Source organism: Marmota flaviventris, chromosome 6, assembly GCF_047511675.1.
Source record: "Marmota flaviventris isolate mMarFla1 chromosome 6, mMarFla1.hap1, whole genome shotgun sequence".
NCBI lineage: Eukaryota > Metazoa > Chordata > Mammalia > Rodentia > Sciuridae > Marmota > Marmota flaviventris.
This window is the reverse complement of record NC_092503.1, coordinates 9,633,453-9,651,872: the sequence shown is the minus strand read 5'-3', so window position 1 is coordinate 9,651,872 and position 18,420 is coordinate 9,633,453. Positions and strand designations below refer to the sequence as shown.

General features: G+C 45.4%; 1 protein-coding gene across 3 annotated transcripts in view; it reads left to right on the top strand.

Annotated features, from left to right (window-relative positions):
* The first annotated feature begins 3,102 nt into the window (after positions 1-3,102).
* Positions 3,103-18,420, top strand: part of Zdhhc14 (zinc finger DHHC-type palmitoyltransferase 14) — a 256,755-nt gene continuing 241,437 nt past the window's right edge. For all 3 annotated transcript variants that reach the window (XM_027939538.2, XM_027939537.3, XM_027939536.2), the window contains exon 1: positions 3,103-4,210. In XM_027939538.2, coding sequence (XP_027795339.2) covers positions 3,966-4,210 — 245 coding nt within the window. In that variant the 5' untranslated portion in view covers positions 3,103-3,965. The remainder of the gene's footprint in view (positions 4,211-18,420) is intronic.

The following is an 18,420-nucleotide window of genomic DNA, read 5'->3' as shown; positions in this document are numbered from 1 at the left end:
ACCCACACAAATGAAGTGATTGCCTTAGGGCTTAGTATGGTGATTATTAGCTATTAATTAATACATAAGGCCTTGATATACATGGGAGTGGTAAGAAACACAAGCCCTAGAAAGATATCTGTAAGAAATCACAGCACAGTGGGGCTGGGGTTGTGGCTCAGTGGTAGAGTGCTCACCTCGCACGTGTGAAGCACTGGGTTTGATCTTCAGCACCACATAAAAATAAATAAATAAAATAAAGGTATTGTGTCCATCTGCAACTAAAAATAAAATAAAATAAAAAAAGAAATCACAACACAGTGTACCTAGAAATCAGCATTTGTTGTGGATAATGCAGATAATATTTAAAAATGAATGATTCACTTTTTTTAATTATGAAAAATTCCAAACATAAACACAAGTGGATGTAACAGATAAGAATGTCATAACGAACCCTCTTATGCACTGGGTGGACACACTCATCCTGTGTCCGTTATCCTGTATGAGTGTATGTATGTGAAGCCAATCACTTGTTTTCTGGCCAACAAAAAGTGCACACTAGATGGGGCCTCTGTGTGATTGTGATGTATCAGAGTCTGTTTTGCTAGCAGACTTTCCTTGCTGGCATGATGAAGTCAGTGGCCATGGTGGGAAGGCCAGGAGATAATGAGCCACAGGTATTTTACTAGGAACTGCAGGTGACCTCTTAGAGCTGTGAACAGTCTCTAGTGGACAACCAAGAAGAAGCCAGGTGCTCAGTTCTACAGTTGCAAAGCAATGACTCCTACCAGTGCCCCCGAAACAGCATGGAAGCCAATTCTCCAGGCAATGAGAACACACCCTGGCTGACGCCTTGGCAGCGGGTGTGAGACCCTCCTCAGAGGACTCAATGTGCTGAGCACCTGACCCACAGGAACTGGGAGGTAAATCTGTGTTGTTTTAAAGCCACTAAGTTTGTGGTAATTTTCAGCAATACATAATTCAGTGCATTACCTAACACCAACAATTTTCAACAGTTTCCAATGTCGTTTCTTCTATACTTCCTTGTCTTTCATAGGTGGATGGGTGGAGTGTTTTAAAGCACATCTTAGACTTTGTATCATTTCACTTGTAAATATTTTAGTATTTGGTATCTCTAACAGAGCATAACCATGGTGCCAGAAAAACTGGGTTTAATTGAGAACAGTGGGAGTCTTGGGGGGGGGGTGTTGCTGGGAATGGCAAGCCCCCAGTCCACTGAGTTGTATCCCCAATCCCAGAGTGGGAGTCTTTTAAAAGTCATGGAGACAATGGATTTAGCATATTAATTGGATACCCAGAGAAAACATGCTTGCAACAAATAGAATGACACCTCCTTGATCCCCACAGCTAAAGGACATGAAAGCTTTCATTTGAAATGTCAGAGACTTGCCAGTTGAATTTTCAAGAACAATGCAGCCACAGAATTGTCCCTGCAATATGTTTGTCTGTCAAAGAATATTGAAAACTAATTCTGATAGTGTGTTTAAGGGCCTATCCATTCCCCCAGGACTCTAATCTGCTTTGGAATGGACCCCTGTAAATTCCATTTTGATTGGTAACTCTCTGTTATTTCGCGTCATATTCTAATTGCCATTCCCACCACTTTTTCCAGACCACAGGAAGCTTTTCGAAACTGGCTATATTTCTTTTTCTCTTTTGGACAGTTAACCTCTTCTCCTTGTGACACTGCTCCGAAAGGCTTGCTTTGTAAGGAAAATAGAGCTCTGGGTTCAATGCCATCTCTACCACCGGGGAGCTTTGTGATGTTGGGCAAGTTCAATAGTGTCTAGCAGGGTTGTGGTGAAGATCAGACAAAGAACACGTGTAAAGCACAAGGTGGTCAGCACAGAGAAGGCACCGACCCCACCCTCCCCTTTGTTGGTTCCCATCTCCAACCACCGAGCGCCAGAACGCCCAGCACCGCGCCTCTCCCGCCCTCCTCGCGGGGGATGCAGGGACTTGTAGTTTTTTGGTCCCAAAGTCATTGTTTCCTCTTGGAGCCGGACAGCGAGAGGAGGAACTACACATCCCAGTGGGCTGTGAAAGGAAAGTGGGGCTCGGAAAATCGAGCGTTCCCGCCTGCTGCTTTCGCTCTCCATAGTGGCCCCTGGACCGTGCTCACCCCAGCTTGGGCTCCCGCAGCAGCCAGGGCTTGGACCCCGCGGCAAAGCCTAGAGGGCGTGAGCGCGCAGGCGCCTGGGACTGGTGCGGCCAGGTGGCTGCGCCCGCCGGCCCACCCGGCTGTCAGGCCCCTGGGGGAGGGAGGCGCGGGCGGAGCGGACAGGCGCCCGGTCCCAGTGCTTGTGAGGGGGGTACGCCGGGAAAAGGAGGGAGAAATAAAACAAGCCAATTGTGAGCGCCCGTGGGGGAGAAGTGGAGAGCGAAAGGGCCGGAAGGCAGCGACCCAAAAAGCCTGGCTACCAAGGGGCTTTTACTGTGGGAGGGAAGCCCTAGCCGGGGCAAGGGGACCCAGATTCCTCGGCTCTTCTCTTTCCTCCTTCCTTGGAAGCTCGGCCTGGAGACCCCCGCCCGCAGTCCTTCCCAGAGTCAGGCCTGTCTCGGACGGCCGCTCCCTGACCTGTCATCGGGCGCCCCACCCCGTTCCCGGGTCATCAGTAGAGTCCCCCGGCGACTCGACCCAGCGCCCCGATGGGGAGGAAGAGGAAGCGCGCGGGGTTGGGGTACAGGCCGGGGAGGGTCACCTCTCCGCGCCGTGGCTCGTCAGGTCTCGGCAGTTGCAAGAATGGGTTTGCGAGTGACGGTGTAATCGTGCGTGTCCCGAGGCAGCAGTTGCTGCCGGCAATAACCCGGGAGAGAAGCCTGCAGGCGGACACCGAGAGCGCACGGCGTGGCGGCGCCGCGGGCGCTGCGCCCGATCACTCCTCGGCGAAGCCGTAGGGAACGAGGCCTGCTGCGCCGGGCCTGCCGGGTCCCCGAGCCCAGGGCGTCCGCCTGGAGGGGACTGGGGCGGCGACCCCGCCGTGCCGGTGCCGGGGCTTCGCCCGCCAGGAGGAGGAGTTGGAGGAGGAGCACGGCTGGCAAGGCGCGGGCGCCGCCGCCCAGCCGGCCGCGAGGAGGCGGACCCGTTCCGAGCGCCGCGCGCGCGCCGGGGCTGAGCCTTGCAAACAAGTGTCTGTGGCGGTGTCCCCACGGCCCTCCGGCGGCCTTCGGAGCGCCGGGGCTGGCTCTTCTGAGCAGTAGGAAGCCAGGGAGTCCCCCGCCTCGCAGCCCGAGAGCCGCAGACACTACCCTCCGCCGGGAGCCCTGCGCACGGGCCGCGGACTGGGCTCGGCTGCCGGGCGCGCCGACGCGGGGTCGCGGCGCGAGCAGCGCCGGGGCTCTTGCCGAGCCGATCCTGACAGAATAACGTGCGTGGCTGTCCCCACCCCTGGGAGGGGTTGCCGGTGCCGCGAGCTGCCGCCCAGTTTGCAGCGCTCTCTCCTGGGAGGATCCGCCACCGGGAGGAAGGAGTAGAATAAACCTGGCCGAGGCGCAGAAGTGGCTCCTGAAGAAGCCGGCGCCGGGGCCGCCGCCTTGTGTCCCCTCGGGGCGCAGCGCTCCGGGGTCGGCGTGCCGGAACCGAGGCGCGGCCGGGGGCTCAGGGGCGGCGGGGTCGAGCGCGCGACCAGGCGCACGGCGACCGGGGGGTCTGCCAGGCGATCCCCCGCGCCCCACGGGGCTCCCGAGCCCCGGGACGCGGGCTGGAAGCCACGGAGGACCGCTGCCGCGGGCTGCGGACGAGCATCGTCCCTGCCGAAAGCGGATTCTGCTATGACAGTTGGGCTCCCCGAGGGGTTAACCTGGGTGTCCTCGGTAAAGTTGTCGCCGAGCCGGGAGCCCGTGTAGGGGTCGCGGCACCGCGGCTCGGGGGGCGGCCGGGCGGCCGGCGGCGGTCGTGGCTCGGCGGGGCCCGCGCGGCCGGGGGGCTTCTGGGGGTGTGCGCCCCCAGCCGGCTGCCCTCGTGGATGCCTCCCGGCGGCGGCGGGCCCATGAAAGACTGCGAGTACAGTCAGATCAGCACCCACAGCTCCTCCCCCATGGAGTCGCCCCACAAGAAGAAGAAAATCGCGGCCCGGAGGAAATGGGAGGTGTTCCCGGGGAGAAACAAGTTCTTCTGCAACGGGAGGATCATGATGGCCCGGCAGACGGGCGTCTTCTACCTGACGCTCATCCTCATCCTGGTTACTAGCGGACTCTTCTTCGCCTTCGAGTAAGTGGCGGCGACAGCTCCCCGTTGCCCCATTCCTCTTTCCTCCCCCTTCCGCCGACTACTTTCGTTTTCTAGAAGTCTTATCTGCTCTGTGTTATTATATAATGGCAGCCCGCCGGCCCTCCTGTTCTATTAAGGGTCTGTTTGATTTTCAGTACCCCGAAATGCTGCCGTGCAGGGCCAGGCTCCTGGAAGCAGAGGAGAGGGTAGTGGGACACTTGTACGGTGTGGCGGGCTTTGCTCCTCTCCTGCGCAGGGTGGGACTGGCAGGTGGGGCCGCTGGTGAACTGAATCGGGGCGCTCTCCACCGAGTTTGGGAACCTGTACACCATCCCAGGTGCAGCCTCTATGGGAAGGAGGCTTCCGGAGATAGTTCTAAATCAGGAATAAGCAGACTTGATTTTTCCCCCCTCCTCCTTGCTAACAAGATGTGGGGCATTAAGCTCAGTTGGCTAAATCTTCTATGTAACTTTGCGGAATAATAAGAAATCTCGGTTATTTTAGGTTTAAAAGTGTAGGCTACCTAGTGTACCCTAAATGGAGAATTTCATCCCCCACCCCTTCATTCTTCTTACTTGTTCACTATTGATGAATGAGTTCTGATTACCTGTGAGGTTTCCAAACTCTTCACTTTCAAAGAAGTTTCAATTTTTAAAAAGTCCAAAACAAACAGTTTGGGAACAGGTGAAAGTAAACATGTAGGCCTGAAAAAGTGTGGCCAGATATGGCAACTTCTGATGCCAGAGAAAATACTTTGGGATTTTGAGAATTTTATCTGCAAAAAAGTACATGTGAGCCTTTTTCAGGAATCAATTGGCCAGTAGCAACTATCTTCCTGCCAACCAATGAAAGGTCTTCTTATTTATTAATAGTCATTAGGTAAGGCAGTTTAGCCATATTCTGAATCAGTTTCAATTGCTGTGATTGAGTCCAGCATTTGGGTTGCAGCTCCTTATGTAATCCCCCATAGCTGTGCTCAGTGAAAGTTGTAGTCATTTTCCCCCTCTAGACTTAAAAGAAAAAGCAATGTATTTATTGGTAGTTCTTTGAGCTTCCCATAACCTGGTTATTAAGGGGCATGCCATGCCTTCAGTTTCTATCTGCTTCAGCTGGGTAGAGTTAATTAAAATCTTTTGTGTTGTTTACTTTTGTCTTTGATAAGCGTTAGTGGGCTTGATCTTGTGCCTGGCTTTTGCTAGTGGAAATGCTGTCTCAATCAGAAATGAATGGTCTCTTGATAATGTTAATGCTTTTCACTCAGAACCCTCAGACTCTCCGAGGGGAAACATTTTCTCTCTGAACACGGAGCTATGACAAACAGTTTTAACAGGATTGAGTTAGAATAGGAGAGGAGGGAGTTCACAGATGGAAGCTACCCCCACCCCCTATTCTTTCTCACACACAAAATTTCTCCAGCATTTTTGACTGTGTGGATTTTCCAGGTGTTTCCTAGAAAAGTCCCTGTTGTGCATGGCTGAGATTAGTTGGTGGAGTCATGTGATGAGAGGGCAAGGGTGGGAGTGGGCGTGCAGTGTAGCAAGGAGGCATGCTTTGTGCCCCCTCTCTTGCTTCTGTGGGTCCCCATCCAGAGCCAGCCTCTTGTCCCTACAGATCCACGGAAGCCAGAGGAAGGGCCACAGAGGTCCCTGACATATTTGCATCCTATGCAGAATGACCACTGCCACCCACCTGAATGGTGAGGCTATGTGTTTAACAGAGACACGCATCCCTCTAACAGTGTCTTGAGTTACAGGTAGGCCTGTGGTAGGGCTGTATTCACTATATTCCCAAAGTAACAAAAAGTTTTGAATGGATCCATATTGGCATTTTTGCTCTTTTCAGGGCTTTTTAAGAGTGGAGGCAGTTGGTTGATTTTGTGACTGCGATGCCGAGCTTCAGCCACAAGTGTGTTTTGTGTAGGATGATGAATATTTCATTTTTTATATATACCCAAATCCTTGCTGGATGGCTAGCCCCTCCCCCGATATCCCAGTTAGTACTTACTATCTTTATTTTCTTAGTTTAAACATAACTTCTAACCAAACCATCATAAATTCATTTTCATTTCTTGATCTCTGTGCTTTTTTTCTGAGAGTTCCCCCAGAGTCCCCCTTGCAGGTTGTCACAGATCTTCTGCATCAGTGTCATGCTATGACTAAAGGGATAAGCGCATGCACTGGGATTTTATGAGTGTTATTTGCAGCATTATTTTTGTATCAGCTTTGTGGGAGTCAGTGTGTGTGTGTGGTGAGAGAGAGAGAGAGAGAGAGTAAGTTTGATCTTCATGGGTGTTGCTTCAACCAGGCAATTGGAACTATTGGGAAAATAGGAGCCCCATCCTATGGGGCTTCAGTTGAGAAAAATCACAGGTCAATTCAAACTTCAGAATATTATGGCTTGCTAAGACCGTTTGTCACTGCATTTAATTGCTTTGTCACAAGCATTGTCTTTTAAGTTCTTTACTCATTGCTAAGGATAGAAAGAAATTAAATAACTTTGGCCAAATTAATTTGCTAGACACTCAAAGAGCCAATTAGCCACTTGCATAGGAAATGAAAGACCAACTGGCTAATCATTAAATAAGATCCCCAGGAAACACTGGCATTAGGTGCTCCCTGCCTGTCTTTCTTCTGGCCCACCTCTACTATTTATTGAGTGCATACTACATGGTCCCCAACTTTGTTCAATTTTGTATTTTGATAGCTTTTAATGTTAATGGAATTTCATTGTCAAACACTATAATCTGACCCCATCCCCAACATTTCCAGGAAGACAAATGAAAAATGTGAGAAGAAAAACACCTAACTTGTAACTTCAGTTTTGAACTTCTTTATCTGCACCTCTTCTCTCACCACTCCTCTTATTGTGATCTTGAGCAGATGGACATGTTTGTTCGAGAGAAATGAACTTATTGGAACTCAGCAACAGATGCTGATGCTTCTTCAACTGCTGGAGGAAGGCAGGGTAGAAATTTGTATTCCCATCTGGGAGATGAAGTGAGTGGCTGGGACAGGTCCCATGATCACCAAGATGCTGGCACTGGTGTGGGAAGGCTCCTGCCCACAAAGTGCTCCTTCAGACACTGTGCTGCCCCCCAGGTGTAGACATGGTTAAGGACAGGGCTTTTGGAAAGGCAGATCCCAACAGTATGACCCCTGGCAAATGGTTTGTCTTTTTAGCCTCCGTTTCCCAATCTATAAAAGGGGATTGATAATGTCTACCTTTAAATGTTGTGACAATTAAATGAAAAAGCATACTTAGTGCATTGCCCAGTATATAGCAACTGCTCAGTAAGTGGTAAATATCATCAGAGTACACCTAGAAGTCCTCCCAGGACTCTGGCTGCCCTTTTCTGAGAGCCTTTCAAGGGAAGGGAATATATAGGTTAATAAGGAACAGTGAGAGTGATTGAGAGCATGTTACGGCCAAAATAATGGGAGCTGTGCAGTCACTCATTAAAAGAAAGACTGTCGCACAGCCCAGGAGCCTGTGTGAAGCCATGTCCTAGGTCCTGCCCCTGCAGAGTGGAGTCCTGAGGGGCCTGGGGAACTGCGCTGATCCAGACCCTGGGTTTCATCTTCATTTTTGGAGCCTCCGGCCCTGAATTGTGGAGGCAGTAGAGAAGGCTGCCAGGTGTGAGCAGCTGGAACACCGCACCCTGTCTCAGGCAGCCCAGGACTGCCCACCTGTGCCACCTTCATTCAGCCTGTGGAGCACCACGGAGAGGTGAGGGCTTTTCATAGCGTTTGAGGGAAGGGAGCTGACGGTAGCCCACACACTTCACTGCTCCTGAAGGTATTAAGCCTCATGAAAGACTCCAGAACCAGGATTTGGAAAGATCAGCGAACACCATCAGTTTCTTCACTTCTCTCCCTCCCTCTCTCTTTCTCTCTTCAATCTCTCTCTCTGTCATAGCCTACTTTTCTTGATAGCTGGAATTTTTAAACTAAAAAGGCTTTGGTTCTGAAATATTGAAATTTTACAGTCTCTTGATCACAGGGGCAGAAAGAAGGTGCAGGGGACCTGCCTAGGTCAAGGGTGTGACCGTGGCACCCAATTCTGTGCTGTCACTTCGGACAGTTCCAATGTGTTATTGCTGCTCAAATGTGAAATTTCTCATTGCTAGGAATCCATTGATGATTAAAACAAAGAGCCAAACAAACCCCGCCTCCCCCCCCCAAGAAAAAACAACCTTATGTTGCCGGGGCGCAGTGGCCCATGCCTGTAATCCCAGCAGCTTGGGAGGCGGAGGATTGAGTTAGAATAGGGGAGGAGGGAGGAGGATCTGGAGTTCAAAGCCAGACTCAGCAATTTAGCAAGGCGCTAAGCAGCTGAATGAGACCCTGTCTCTAAAAAAATACAAAATAGGGCTGGGATGTGGCTCAGTGGTGGAGTGCCACTGAGTTCAATCCCAGGTACCCCTTTCCCCCCAAAAAAAACCCTTATGTTTTTTCTTTCTCTCTGTTCCTTCTTTCTTTCCTTCTCTTCTTCCATTCCTTTCTTTGATTTTTCAATTTAGTTATTCCACTCTGAAATAAATGATGAACATCGTGAGTCTGTAGAATTCTTGGCCTTGAAGATAGAGCTTGGGACTATCACTGGTAAAAATGTCACTTCCTATAATGAAGTCACTGTCATGGAGGGGGTAACTTTTATAATCTAGTAGAAGGTGCTGCCCTTGTAACAGAAGAACTCTGTCTGTTAGTCATGTTTCTGTCATTACAACAATATACTAGAGATAATTAGCTTACAATGAAAAAAGGTCTTTTTTGGCTCCTGGTTTTAGAGCTTTCAGTCTCTGATTTGGTGGACTCCTTGCTCTTAGGTGGCTGGTGGACATGCTGAATGGCCATGGTGGAAACATGGGAAAGAAAACTGTTCAATTCAGGAAGCAAAAGAGGAAAAGGAAGGGGTCAGGGTCTCACAATCCCCTTTGAGGGCACAGCCCCAAAGACCTAAGAGCCTTACCTCCAAAAGGTTCACCATCTTCCAGTGCCCCCACCCCAGACGAGCCTTTAATGCACGTGTCTTTGAGGCCATTTGACATTGAAATGATAGCTTCAGGTGCTGTCTCCCATAAATGAAAGTGTCATTTCCATAATAATGAATCTGTTGTGTGCTGCTCTTATAACATTTAAGGACTCCATTTCATCAACTTTCCTCTGCAGAACTGTATCCAGGTCTCCACCACCTCAGGAAAACATGTCTGCAAAGTGTCCCATGTTCTTTTGGCCAAACAATAGCCATGCTGTGCACAGTAGAACAGCATGGGGCAGATACAGATGGTGGTAGATGACTCTCCAGACCTTACCAAGGCACATTGCAGTTAGCACAGTCATGGCGCCAAGGACAGTTATAACCCACAAGGATTTTAGGTGACTTCGAAACCTTATTAGTGGTGTACTCCTGTAGTCCCAGCTGCTTGGGAGGCTGAGGCAGGAGAATCACAAGTTCAAGGCCAGCCTCTGTAACTTAGCAAGATCTGTCTCAAAAAAAAAAAAAAAAGGTGAGGGTTGTACCTCAGGGGTCAAATGCTTGCCTAGCATGGGTTCAATCCCCAGTGCTGCAAAACAAACAAACAATGAACAAAGCCTTAGTAATGACCTCTCGACATGAAGGCACTTGCCCATTCATTTGTGTAGGAGGTCAATATGGGTAAGACCCTGGAGGCTGAGACTCCTTGTTTGTCCACTACCATATCTGTAGTCCTTAGACTAGAACCTGATCACACCTGACCCTCAATAAATATTTTTTGTTTATTGGTGTAATTGTAAAGTTGGGGACATTAATAAAATTTATCATTAATCATGTCTGTGGAACACATTTGCCTTACAAACTATGACTATTCAGTATAATTCTTCTGGATTCAGAATAAAGCAACATCCCTTTTCAAGTGTGTTAATTAAATCAAGGAGAGAGACTTTCTTAGACACTTAGAAAACTAGTAGTAGGGTTGGGATTCACTTGGCTAACCAAGACTTCTTTGTAGTGTTTCTTTATTTTTGACCTAAATGTTTTAGGCAAACAAAGCAATCTGTGATATATATATTGGGCGGGGCGGCGGGGGGGGCAGAGCAGGATTGGGAGAGATGTTAGTGAACAATCATCAGCACATAGAATAATTTTCTGTTTTATGGATTCTGACTTTGGACACTCGAATTGATCAAATAAAGCTCTCAAGGATATTATTGACCACTCCCGTTTTTATTGCATTATTTCTCAGCTAGTGGGAAGTGATCCCGTATTATGCAGGAAGGACTCCTAGAGGTTCCTAAAATAGAGTGATGGTTAATTATTTAATGGGTCATATCTGCATATCCTGGAGATTTTTTTTCTTTTGCAGTACAATGTTGCACATAATTTATTCATGGCAGAGTTATTATATCTTAGCCAGAGAATTTAAATTAAGGATTTCAAGGAAGTGCTTCATTCTTTTGTAGCTCATTTTGTTAGGAAGGCAAAAGGCATTGGTGGTCAATAGATACTTAAATAAGTTACATCCAGGAACTGGGTCTAATGAAATATGCACTAGTTCTGGTAAAGGTGGGGTCCATCTTATAGCTCTTGTTTGGCTCTTCTCTAGATATGAAGGCCAGCCCTAATTCAAACTCATCTTTATAAACCAGATGATCTTCTATTGCCTCAATTTTTACCTTTAAAAAGTACATTAATTCATGTAGAGGATTTTATATAGTATTTGGTACAAGTTCTTAAATAAAATACTATAAAGAACATTCATGAAACTACTATTCAGTCCAATAACCAATCAATACCACTGCTTTCTTCATTAAAAAAATTTTAATTGATACATAAAATTATACATATTTATGTGGTGCTAAATGATGTTTCTGTTCACATAAACATTTTGTAATGTTCAAGTCAGGGTAAGCATATTTATCTCCTTAAACATTTATCATTTCTTTGTGGTGCAAAAATAGTAGCAGCATTTTGAATCTCTTCATACCCTCACTGCTGCTGCCCAGGTCCAACAGCCCTCCTACCCTGCGGCCATCACAGACTGAGCCTCGTCAATCATTATTACACCTTTTTATTTTCTCCTCAAGGGTTTTGCATTTATGCATTCTCAAATGATAGGTTGTTTAGTTTGGTTTATTTTTTCTTTATAAATAGAGTGTCATGCCATATGTAATCTTTTTTTAAAATGATAACATTGATTTAGTATCTACTTAACAAAAGAGCATCACACTGAATACATTTAATTCTTCAGATGTAACAACTTTTTAGTTTGAAATGATTTCAGAGTTCTAGAACAGTTGCAAGAATAATTCATAGAATTCTTGTCTGCCCCTTAGACAGATTCATTGGTTGTTGATATGTTTCTGTCATCATTGTTCTTTCCCTTGTCTTGATGTTTGTTACATCTTCTCCCTGAGCCATTGAAGAATAAGTTTCAGACATCATGACCCTTCTTGTCCTAGTACTTCCACATGTAATTCTTAATAAAAAGAATATTCTTTTATATAAGCACAATACCAGGATCAATTTCAGGAAGGAACATGAATACAATATTCCATATTCAAAATTTGCCACTTGTCTCAATGTAGTTGGATTTATGTTGATCACTTTGGCATTTGTTTTCTATTTATCTAATATGCATTTTGTTTTTCTCTTCTGTCTTCTGCCTTCTTTTAAATGAACTGCATATTTTTATATTCTTTAAAAAAGCTTTGAATGTTTCTTTGTGCTATTTTTAGTAGTTGCTTAAGAGATCACAATTTGCAACTTTAACCAGTTATATTTTATCTCCAAGTAACAGTGTTGTACTTAAAGAATAATGTAAGAAACATGAAACATTTTAATTTCCTTACTTTTTCCCATCCTTTGTACTCTCATTGTTCTAGATTTTATATCTATGTGTACTATAAAGCCAGTAATGTTATTTCTAAGTGGTCAATGCTATTTAAAAGAAACAAACAAATAAATAAAATATAAGAGATACAGATATTTTAAAACATGACATACATCCAGATATAAAATATAACATACATATATACACACATAAAACATGCATACATATGTACATTTATAAAATATCTAACAGTTCAAATGGGCTTTTCATATTTATCTTCACATATTTGCAATTTTGGGTACTCACTGTATCATTTCTTTTTGGCTTAAAGTGCACCACCACCAAAACCCTGGACTTGGGACTGGGGTTTGAATGAGAGGCATTATACCACTGAGCTACATTTGCAGCCCCCCCTTTTTCCCTTGAGCAGGGTCTTACTAAGTTGCCCAAGCTAGCCTCAAACTGTGATCCTCAGCTTCCTGAGTCACTGGGATTTCAGGGGTGCACTACCACACTTGGCTTAAAGTGCTTTTTACCCTGCATTTCTTGTCTGTGGAGTTGCTGGTGACAAATTCTCTTAGCTTTTGCTTTTTCTGAAAATATTTATTTTGCTGTCATCTTAAAGGATATTTTCAGTGGATATAGACTTCGGTGCTGACAGTTTGATGATGTTGGCCAGTTGTCTTCTGGCTTTTTTTTTTTTTTTCGGTTGAGAAAATAGCTGTTATTTTTTAGAATTTCTTTCCTATATATAATGTGTGATATTTCTCTAGCTCATTTTTTTTTCTTTTTCTTTTTCTTTTTTTCACAGTTGAAGTATGATGTGCCTATGTGTGACATTCTCCATATTTACCCTGTTGGAGTTTGCTGAGGTTCTTGGATCTGTGGGTTAATATCTTTCATCAGGTTGGGAAATTTTTCATCCATTATTTCTTCAAACATTTCTTTTATCCCCTTCTCTTTCCTTTCCTGGAACTCTGATTACTTTTATACAAAACCATTTTATATAGTCCCAGATGTATTAGATATTTTATTTCATGTGTTTTCTTTATTTTTTTTTCTCTTTGTGTTTCAGTTTAGGTAATTCCTATTAGTCTTCAGATTTATGGATCCTTTCTATGTTAAGCCATTTTTGATAAATTTTCTTATATTTTTTATATTTTGAACATTTCTACACTGAAAAAATTTAAAACTTATAGTTTCCTGTCCTGTGCTGAAAATATTTATCTGTTCATGTCCATATTTTCTACTATATCCTTTGACATATTTTTGGTAGTTATTTTAAAATTCTTGCTTAATAATCCTAACATCTTATCTTATGTGAATCTACTTTTTTCCTATTTCTTCTCTTGACTGTGGGCTATATTTTCTTCCTTTTTTGCATGCTTCATCATTAAACTTTTTTAAAATCGTGGTTGTTTTTTTTTTTAATTTTAGTTGTAGATGGACACAACAGTACCTTTTATTTATATGTGGTTCTGAGGATCAAATCCAGTGCCTCACACATGCTAGGCGAATGCTCTACCCCTGAGCCACAACCCCAACATTGCCTCATCATTTTTTATTGAATGCCAGACATTGTGTGTAAAAGAATTATAGAAACTGTAGTAATTTAAGATGTTTTCAGGTCTCTGGTGTGTGGGCTGAGTCAATCAGATTTGTACAAGTTGAGTATCTCTTATCTAAAATGCTTGAGACTAGAAGTGTTTTGAATCTTATTTATTTTTCAAATTTTGGAAGTATATATACTTAATGAGATATCTTGAACATGAAACCAAAACACAGAATTGGTTTATGTTTTATATGCACCTTACACACATAACCTGAAGGAAATTTTGTATAATATTTTTAGTTTGCCTGCATTTTGATTGCCACCCATCTTATGAGGTCAGGTGTGGAATCTTCTTCATGGCATCATGATGGCACTCAAAAGTTTTGTTTTTTGGAGCCTTTTGAATTTGGGATTTTTCTATTAGGAATGCTCAATTTATAATTGAAATGGGTGTAGGTTTGGGGGAAGCTTTATTTAGATTCATTTTATCACTGGCTTTAGATGTTTTAAGGGCAGAATTGGAATTTTCTTTTTATAGGGCTTGAGTTCTGAGCATTGGGCAAACTAAAGATTTCTTTATGCTTCCTAGCCCAGCGCTAGTTTTCTGAACTGTAAATGATTTCCCTCTGCTTTTCAGCCTGACTGCCAGCTTTTTGGGACACCAGGGAGTTATCTTTGCTTTCAATCTGGCCTTGGCTTTCTAAATCTCAGGACATCTCTACTGGCTGCTCTGCACAAGTTTGGAGGCCCACTTCAGTGGTCTGGAGTGTCTAGAGAGTGACATTCTCAGTTTTATGCTCTAACCCTTTATGACATAGGCCTTGATCAGATGTCTTTCAACTCTCTTGGTGGCTGGTGGCACACACCTACTCTGTGGCCAAGAATCCTTGGAATTCTGATCTATTTGGAAGTCCCCCATGGTTCCTGATGCTGGTTGAAAGTTTAGCTGGCTTATTCAGTGCTGTCTATGATGTTCTGATCCTTCCCACTGCTTCATTGGGAACGGAAGCATTTGATGGCCTTTTTCTCCTGAGAAAGGCTTTGCCATATCTAGGCTTCTTTGCATTTTTGGCTCCCTGACAGATTTTAAAGGCTTTGCTTTTGTAGCTAATCTGACTCGTTCTTGTGTAGGAGTGATTGCAATCACAACTTTCTTCTTGTGAATTTTTTAACTTAATATTATGTTTCTCAGATTCATTTGTATGTTGCATATATGCGTAATTCATTTTTATTAGTATAATATTTGATTTCTGTAGATATGTTCAGCTTATTCTTTATTTTCTCTTTAATCTAAACTCCACTGATTCTTGGGATTTGCTGACATGTTACAGCATAGAATATGCAAGAGGGCCACTTCATAGGTTTTGACCTAGAACATGTGCTGCCAATAGCTGTGACGTCTAGACTTCAGTGTGTGGGCCAGAATCACGGAAGGAGTAGCATGGGATCCAGGGGCTTTTACATTATTATAAAACATTTATAAAAATGCTGAATTCCAACTATCATCTCATCATGGACTGAAGCTACATATAATTAAGAGCAAGTTTTACAGAAATATATATCCTTATGGTGAGCAAGGTACTTTATCACAGATCATCTTCTACTTTTTTGTTTTGTTTTTGGGTACTGGGGATTGGACGCAGGGGTGCTTTACCACTGACATACATCCCCAGTCTTTTTATTTCTTACTTTGAGACAGGTTCTAAGTGGCTTCCCGCTTGTGATAAACTTGCCTACGCCTCCTGAGTGGCTGAGATTACAGGTGTGTAGCAGCACATTGGTTTTGAAGGTCTCTGATCTCATGCCCCTTTTAAATACAGCCCTCATGTGGCTGGTTTCTCATGTGGCTGGCTTGGTCCTTGCAGACCATCAGTCTGAGCTGCTTCACAGGAGAGGGAAACTCATTTCCACTACTGATAGGATCCAAAACAGAGAGCAGGATGCCAACCCTGCCTCTGTGCCCGTTTCCCTCTCTCTGACTGCACCGTTCCTTTGGTCTGTAGATGTTGTACTGTCCTTAATTTAGGCCTGTTTTTTTGCTGCAATCTCCTTGGCCCTTCATACCATGAAAATAGACTTCCCTGTCCCCTTTTGGAGATTTTCAGGTAGACTTGCTTTCAATTGTAACAGAGCCATTTTATTTTAGAATAATTTAAGCACATTTTAACACTCTATTAAAAACAGAACTGAAACCATTTCCTACACATTCACACTGGATTTTAAAAACTGCTGACTTCCAAGTCCATGGGAACTGGTGTTACTACCAGGCACAATCAGAACGTGACAGGGCTGGGCAGGGCGGCTGATAGAGGAGGGTGTAGCCAATGGCCCTTTGGGGCTGGGTGTGTTTGCCCTGAGATAGGCTTATCAGGAAGGATGGTAGTCCAGTCCCTGGGGAAGAAGTTAAGCTCCCTAAGTGTGCTAGCTTTGGGTGGTTTTCAGATGCTTCTCATGCAGGGCAACTGCTTATTTTAACATAAAAACATTGCATTTTGTTTGAGGCATCAGCTCTACTTACTGAGAAATGATTGCCTCTCTTTGTACTGATTGCAGAAATAAAATAGATCTCCCAAAAATGTGTTCTGGGCAAAATCCGGTGTCCTTTTCTCAGTTTCCATTTTTTGCAGCACTGGGGATCAAACCCAGGGCCCCACTTTTCCTGTGAAAGCGCTTTGCCACTGAGCTACTTCCCCAGCCCTTAATTTTTCCTTTTCACTCAGAGTAAGACAGGGATGGCTTTCTCTGGAAACTCTTTTCCCCTGACTTCTGGGATGTTCAACTTCTGCTGTCCTTTGGTCACTGCTTTTTCTCCTGTTACATCTGCTCCCTTCCTATTGTCTCAGATTACCTGCTCTTCCCCTTCTACCCTTCCTCAAGCAGTTTGCATTGTCACAGGGTCACTCTGGCCTTTGGGGAAGTGGCTTTCACCTCTGGCTGGAGCCCTGGCCTGGCACTTCCTCTTCCCTCTGACTCAGAGGGCGCCATGGAAAACCCCAGTGCCTTCCAGTTCTTCTGGAAGCCCCCTCCCCCCCCCATGTTCCTCTGCTCATAGTGAAAAGGCACGTCCTGGGCTTGCCTCCTGACGTCCTTTCTCAGTTGCCTCCTGCCATCCGACCCGCCCTGTGCTTCTCTCCAGGGTCTCTGGGACTGCGTTCTTCCTCTGCCTCTGTACTTAATGTGCTGGTTTTCACACAGTTTTGCAACTTCTCTGACACTCTTCCCATACAACGGTGACGTTGAATTCCCCTCCTCTTGAGTATGGGGCAGCTCCCATGTGAAGAATAGTTGGTGGCAGGGATGCTGCTTTCTGGTGACCTTAGGCAACGTGCCAAAGCTTCTGCCTGCCCCTTACCCACTCCTGCCCTCATGGGAGAGGCGCACCTTCCAAGCCTTGAGCTGCTATGTAAGTCAGGCCACCCGGAGTTTCCCATAGTGCAGAGGTCAGATGGAGGCAGATAAGACCACAAGAGACAGAGGGGACTGTGGAGTCCCTGGTTGGATGAGTGGGACTTCACATGGTGCCAACCAAGCCCTCCCCAACCTCCCCACCCAGTTCTCTTGCCTCCACCCCCATCTTTGGCCCAGTGAAAGCTGAATGGGGCAGATAGGAGTGATCCTTGCTGAGCTCTGTCCAAATTGCAGATTCACGACCAAAATAAGGTCATTGTTTTAAGCCACTGTGTTTAGGGGAGGTTTATCATACAGCCATAGTAACTGGAAAACAACTATCCGAAATTCTCAAATGGAGCATTGGGACTGGTTTGGGGCACATAGTGTATGACAGACGGCCCTCAAATCACTGTGCTGAAGTTTGAGAATTATTGTTTAGACTGTGGGTCAGCTCTCCTCCCGCACTTCTGTTCCAGTGTGTTTCCTGGAGCGGGAAGAAAAGCGACAAAGCGACTTCACCACCCACTGTCCTGTTGCGCCCTGGCTCTTCCGTGGGAGAAGTCGTCTGTCATATGTGTCCTGGTGGGAAAGTCCAGTGGTCTAGGCCCTCGGCACCCTGCGCATCCATGGCCATCCCTGCTTCCTCTCCCACTTCCTGACTCTACTGTTCCCTCGCTCCAGCCTTAAAACTCCCAAGTTTCCTTCCACACGGGAACTACCTTACTCAGACACCTACTGTGTGGGAAACCAAACCCGTGCAAACCTGTTTAACGGGGTACTCAGGACTATCTATTTTTCCCAATGTGTTAAGTGCCCCGATGTGTCTGTTCCTGACTGTCTTGGTGAATGACAGTCCTGTCTGTTGATTTTGAAGGGGATTGAATGTGGTTGACCCTGTTGTGTGCCAGAAGGTCCAGTTTCCTCAGGGTCACTGACAAGGCCAGAGGCCTGGTTCTCCTGCCTCCGTACTTGAGACACACTGAGGCCTTTTCAGAAATAGCCTGTGCCAGCCTCGTGGTCTGCAGAGCTTCTCTGCCCTACAGGTGGGCAGCTTGGCAACCAGTGATCCCCAGTGATTTGATCTTTCCAGTGGGCCTCAGATTTTATGATCAAAGCACTTTATCATCTTGAATGATTCTATTTGGGGGTCTTTAAATGCCATGAGTTTCTCATATACACATTCTTGATGGCAGATAAGGTCTCTTTTTGAACGTAAAAAGCCAAAGTCAAGTTAAATTCTGTAGCTATATATGGTCTATTTATCTTTCTAGGCAGGGAGAAGAATTCTTTACTCAGATGACCTCACAGTTACTAACTTGATTTAAATCTTCCTGCTTCTCTTTAAGATTGCTACCCATGCAAATTAAACCTCAAAATGGTCCCAGCACACACATTCAAATGGTGATTACTACTCTACTCAGGAGACACACTGAGTTTGTGTTCTTATTCCATTACTAT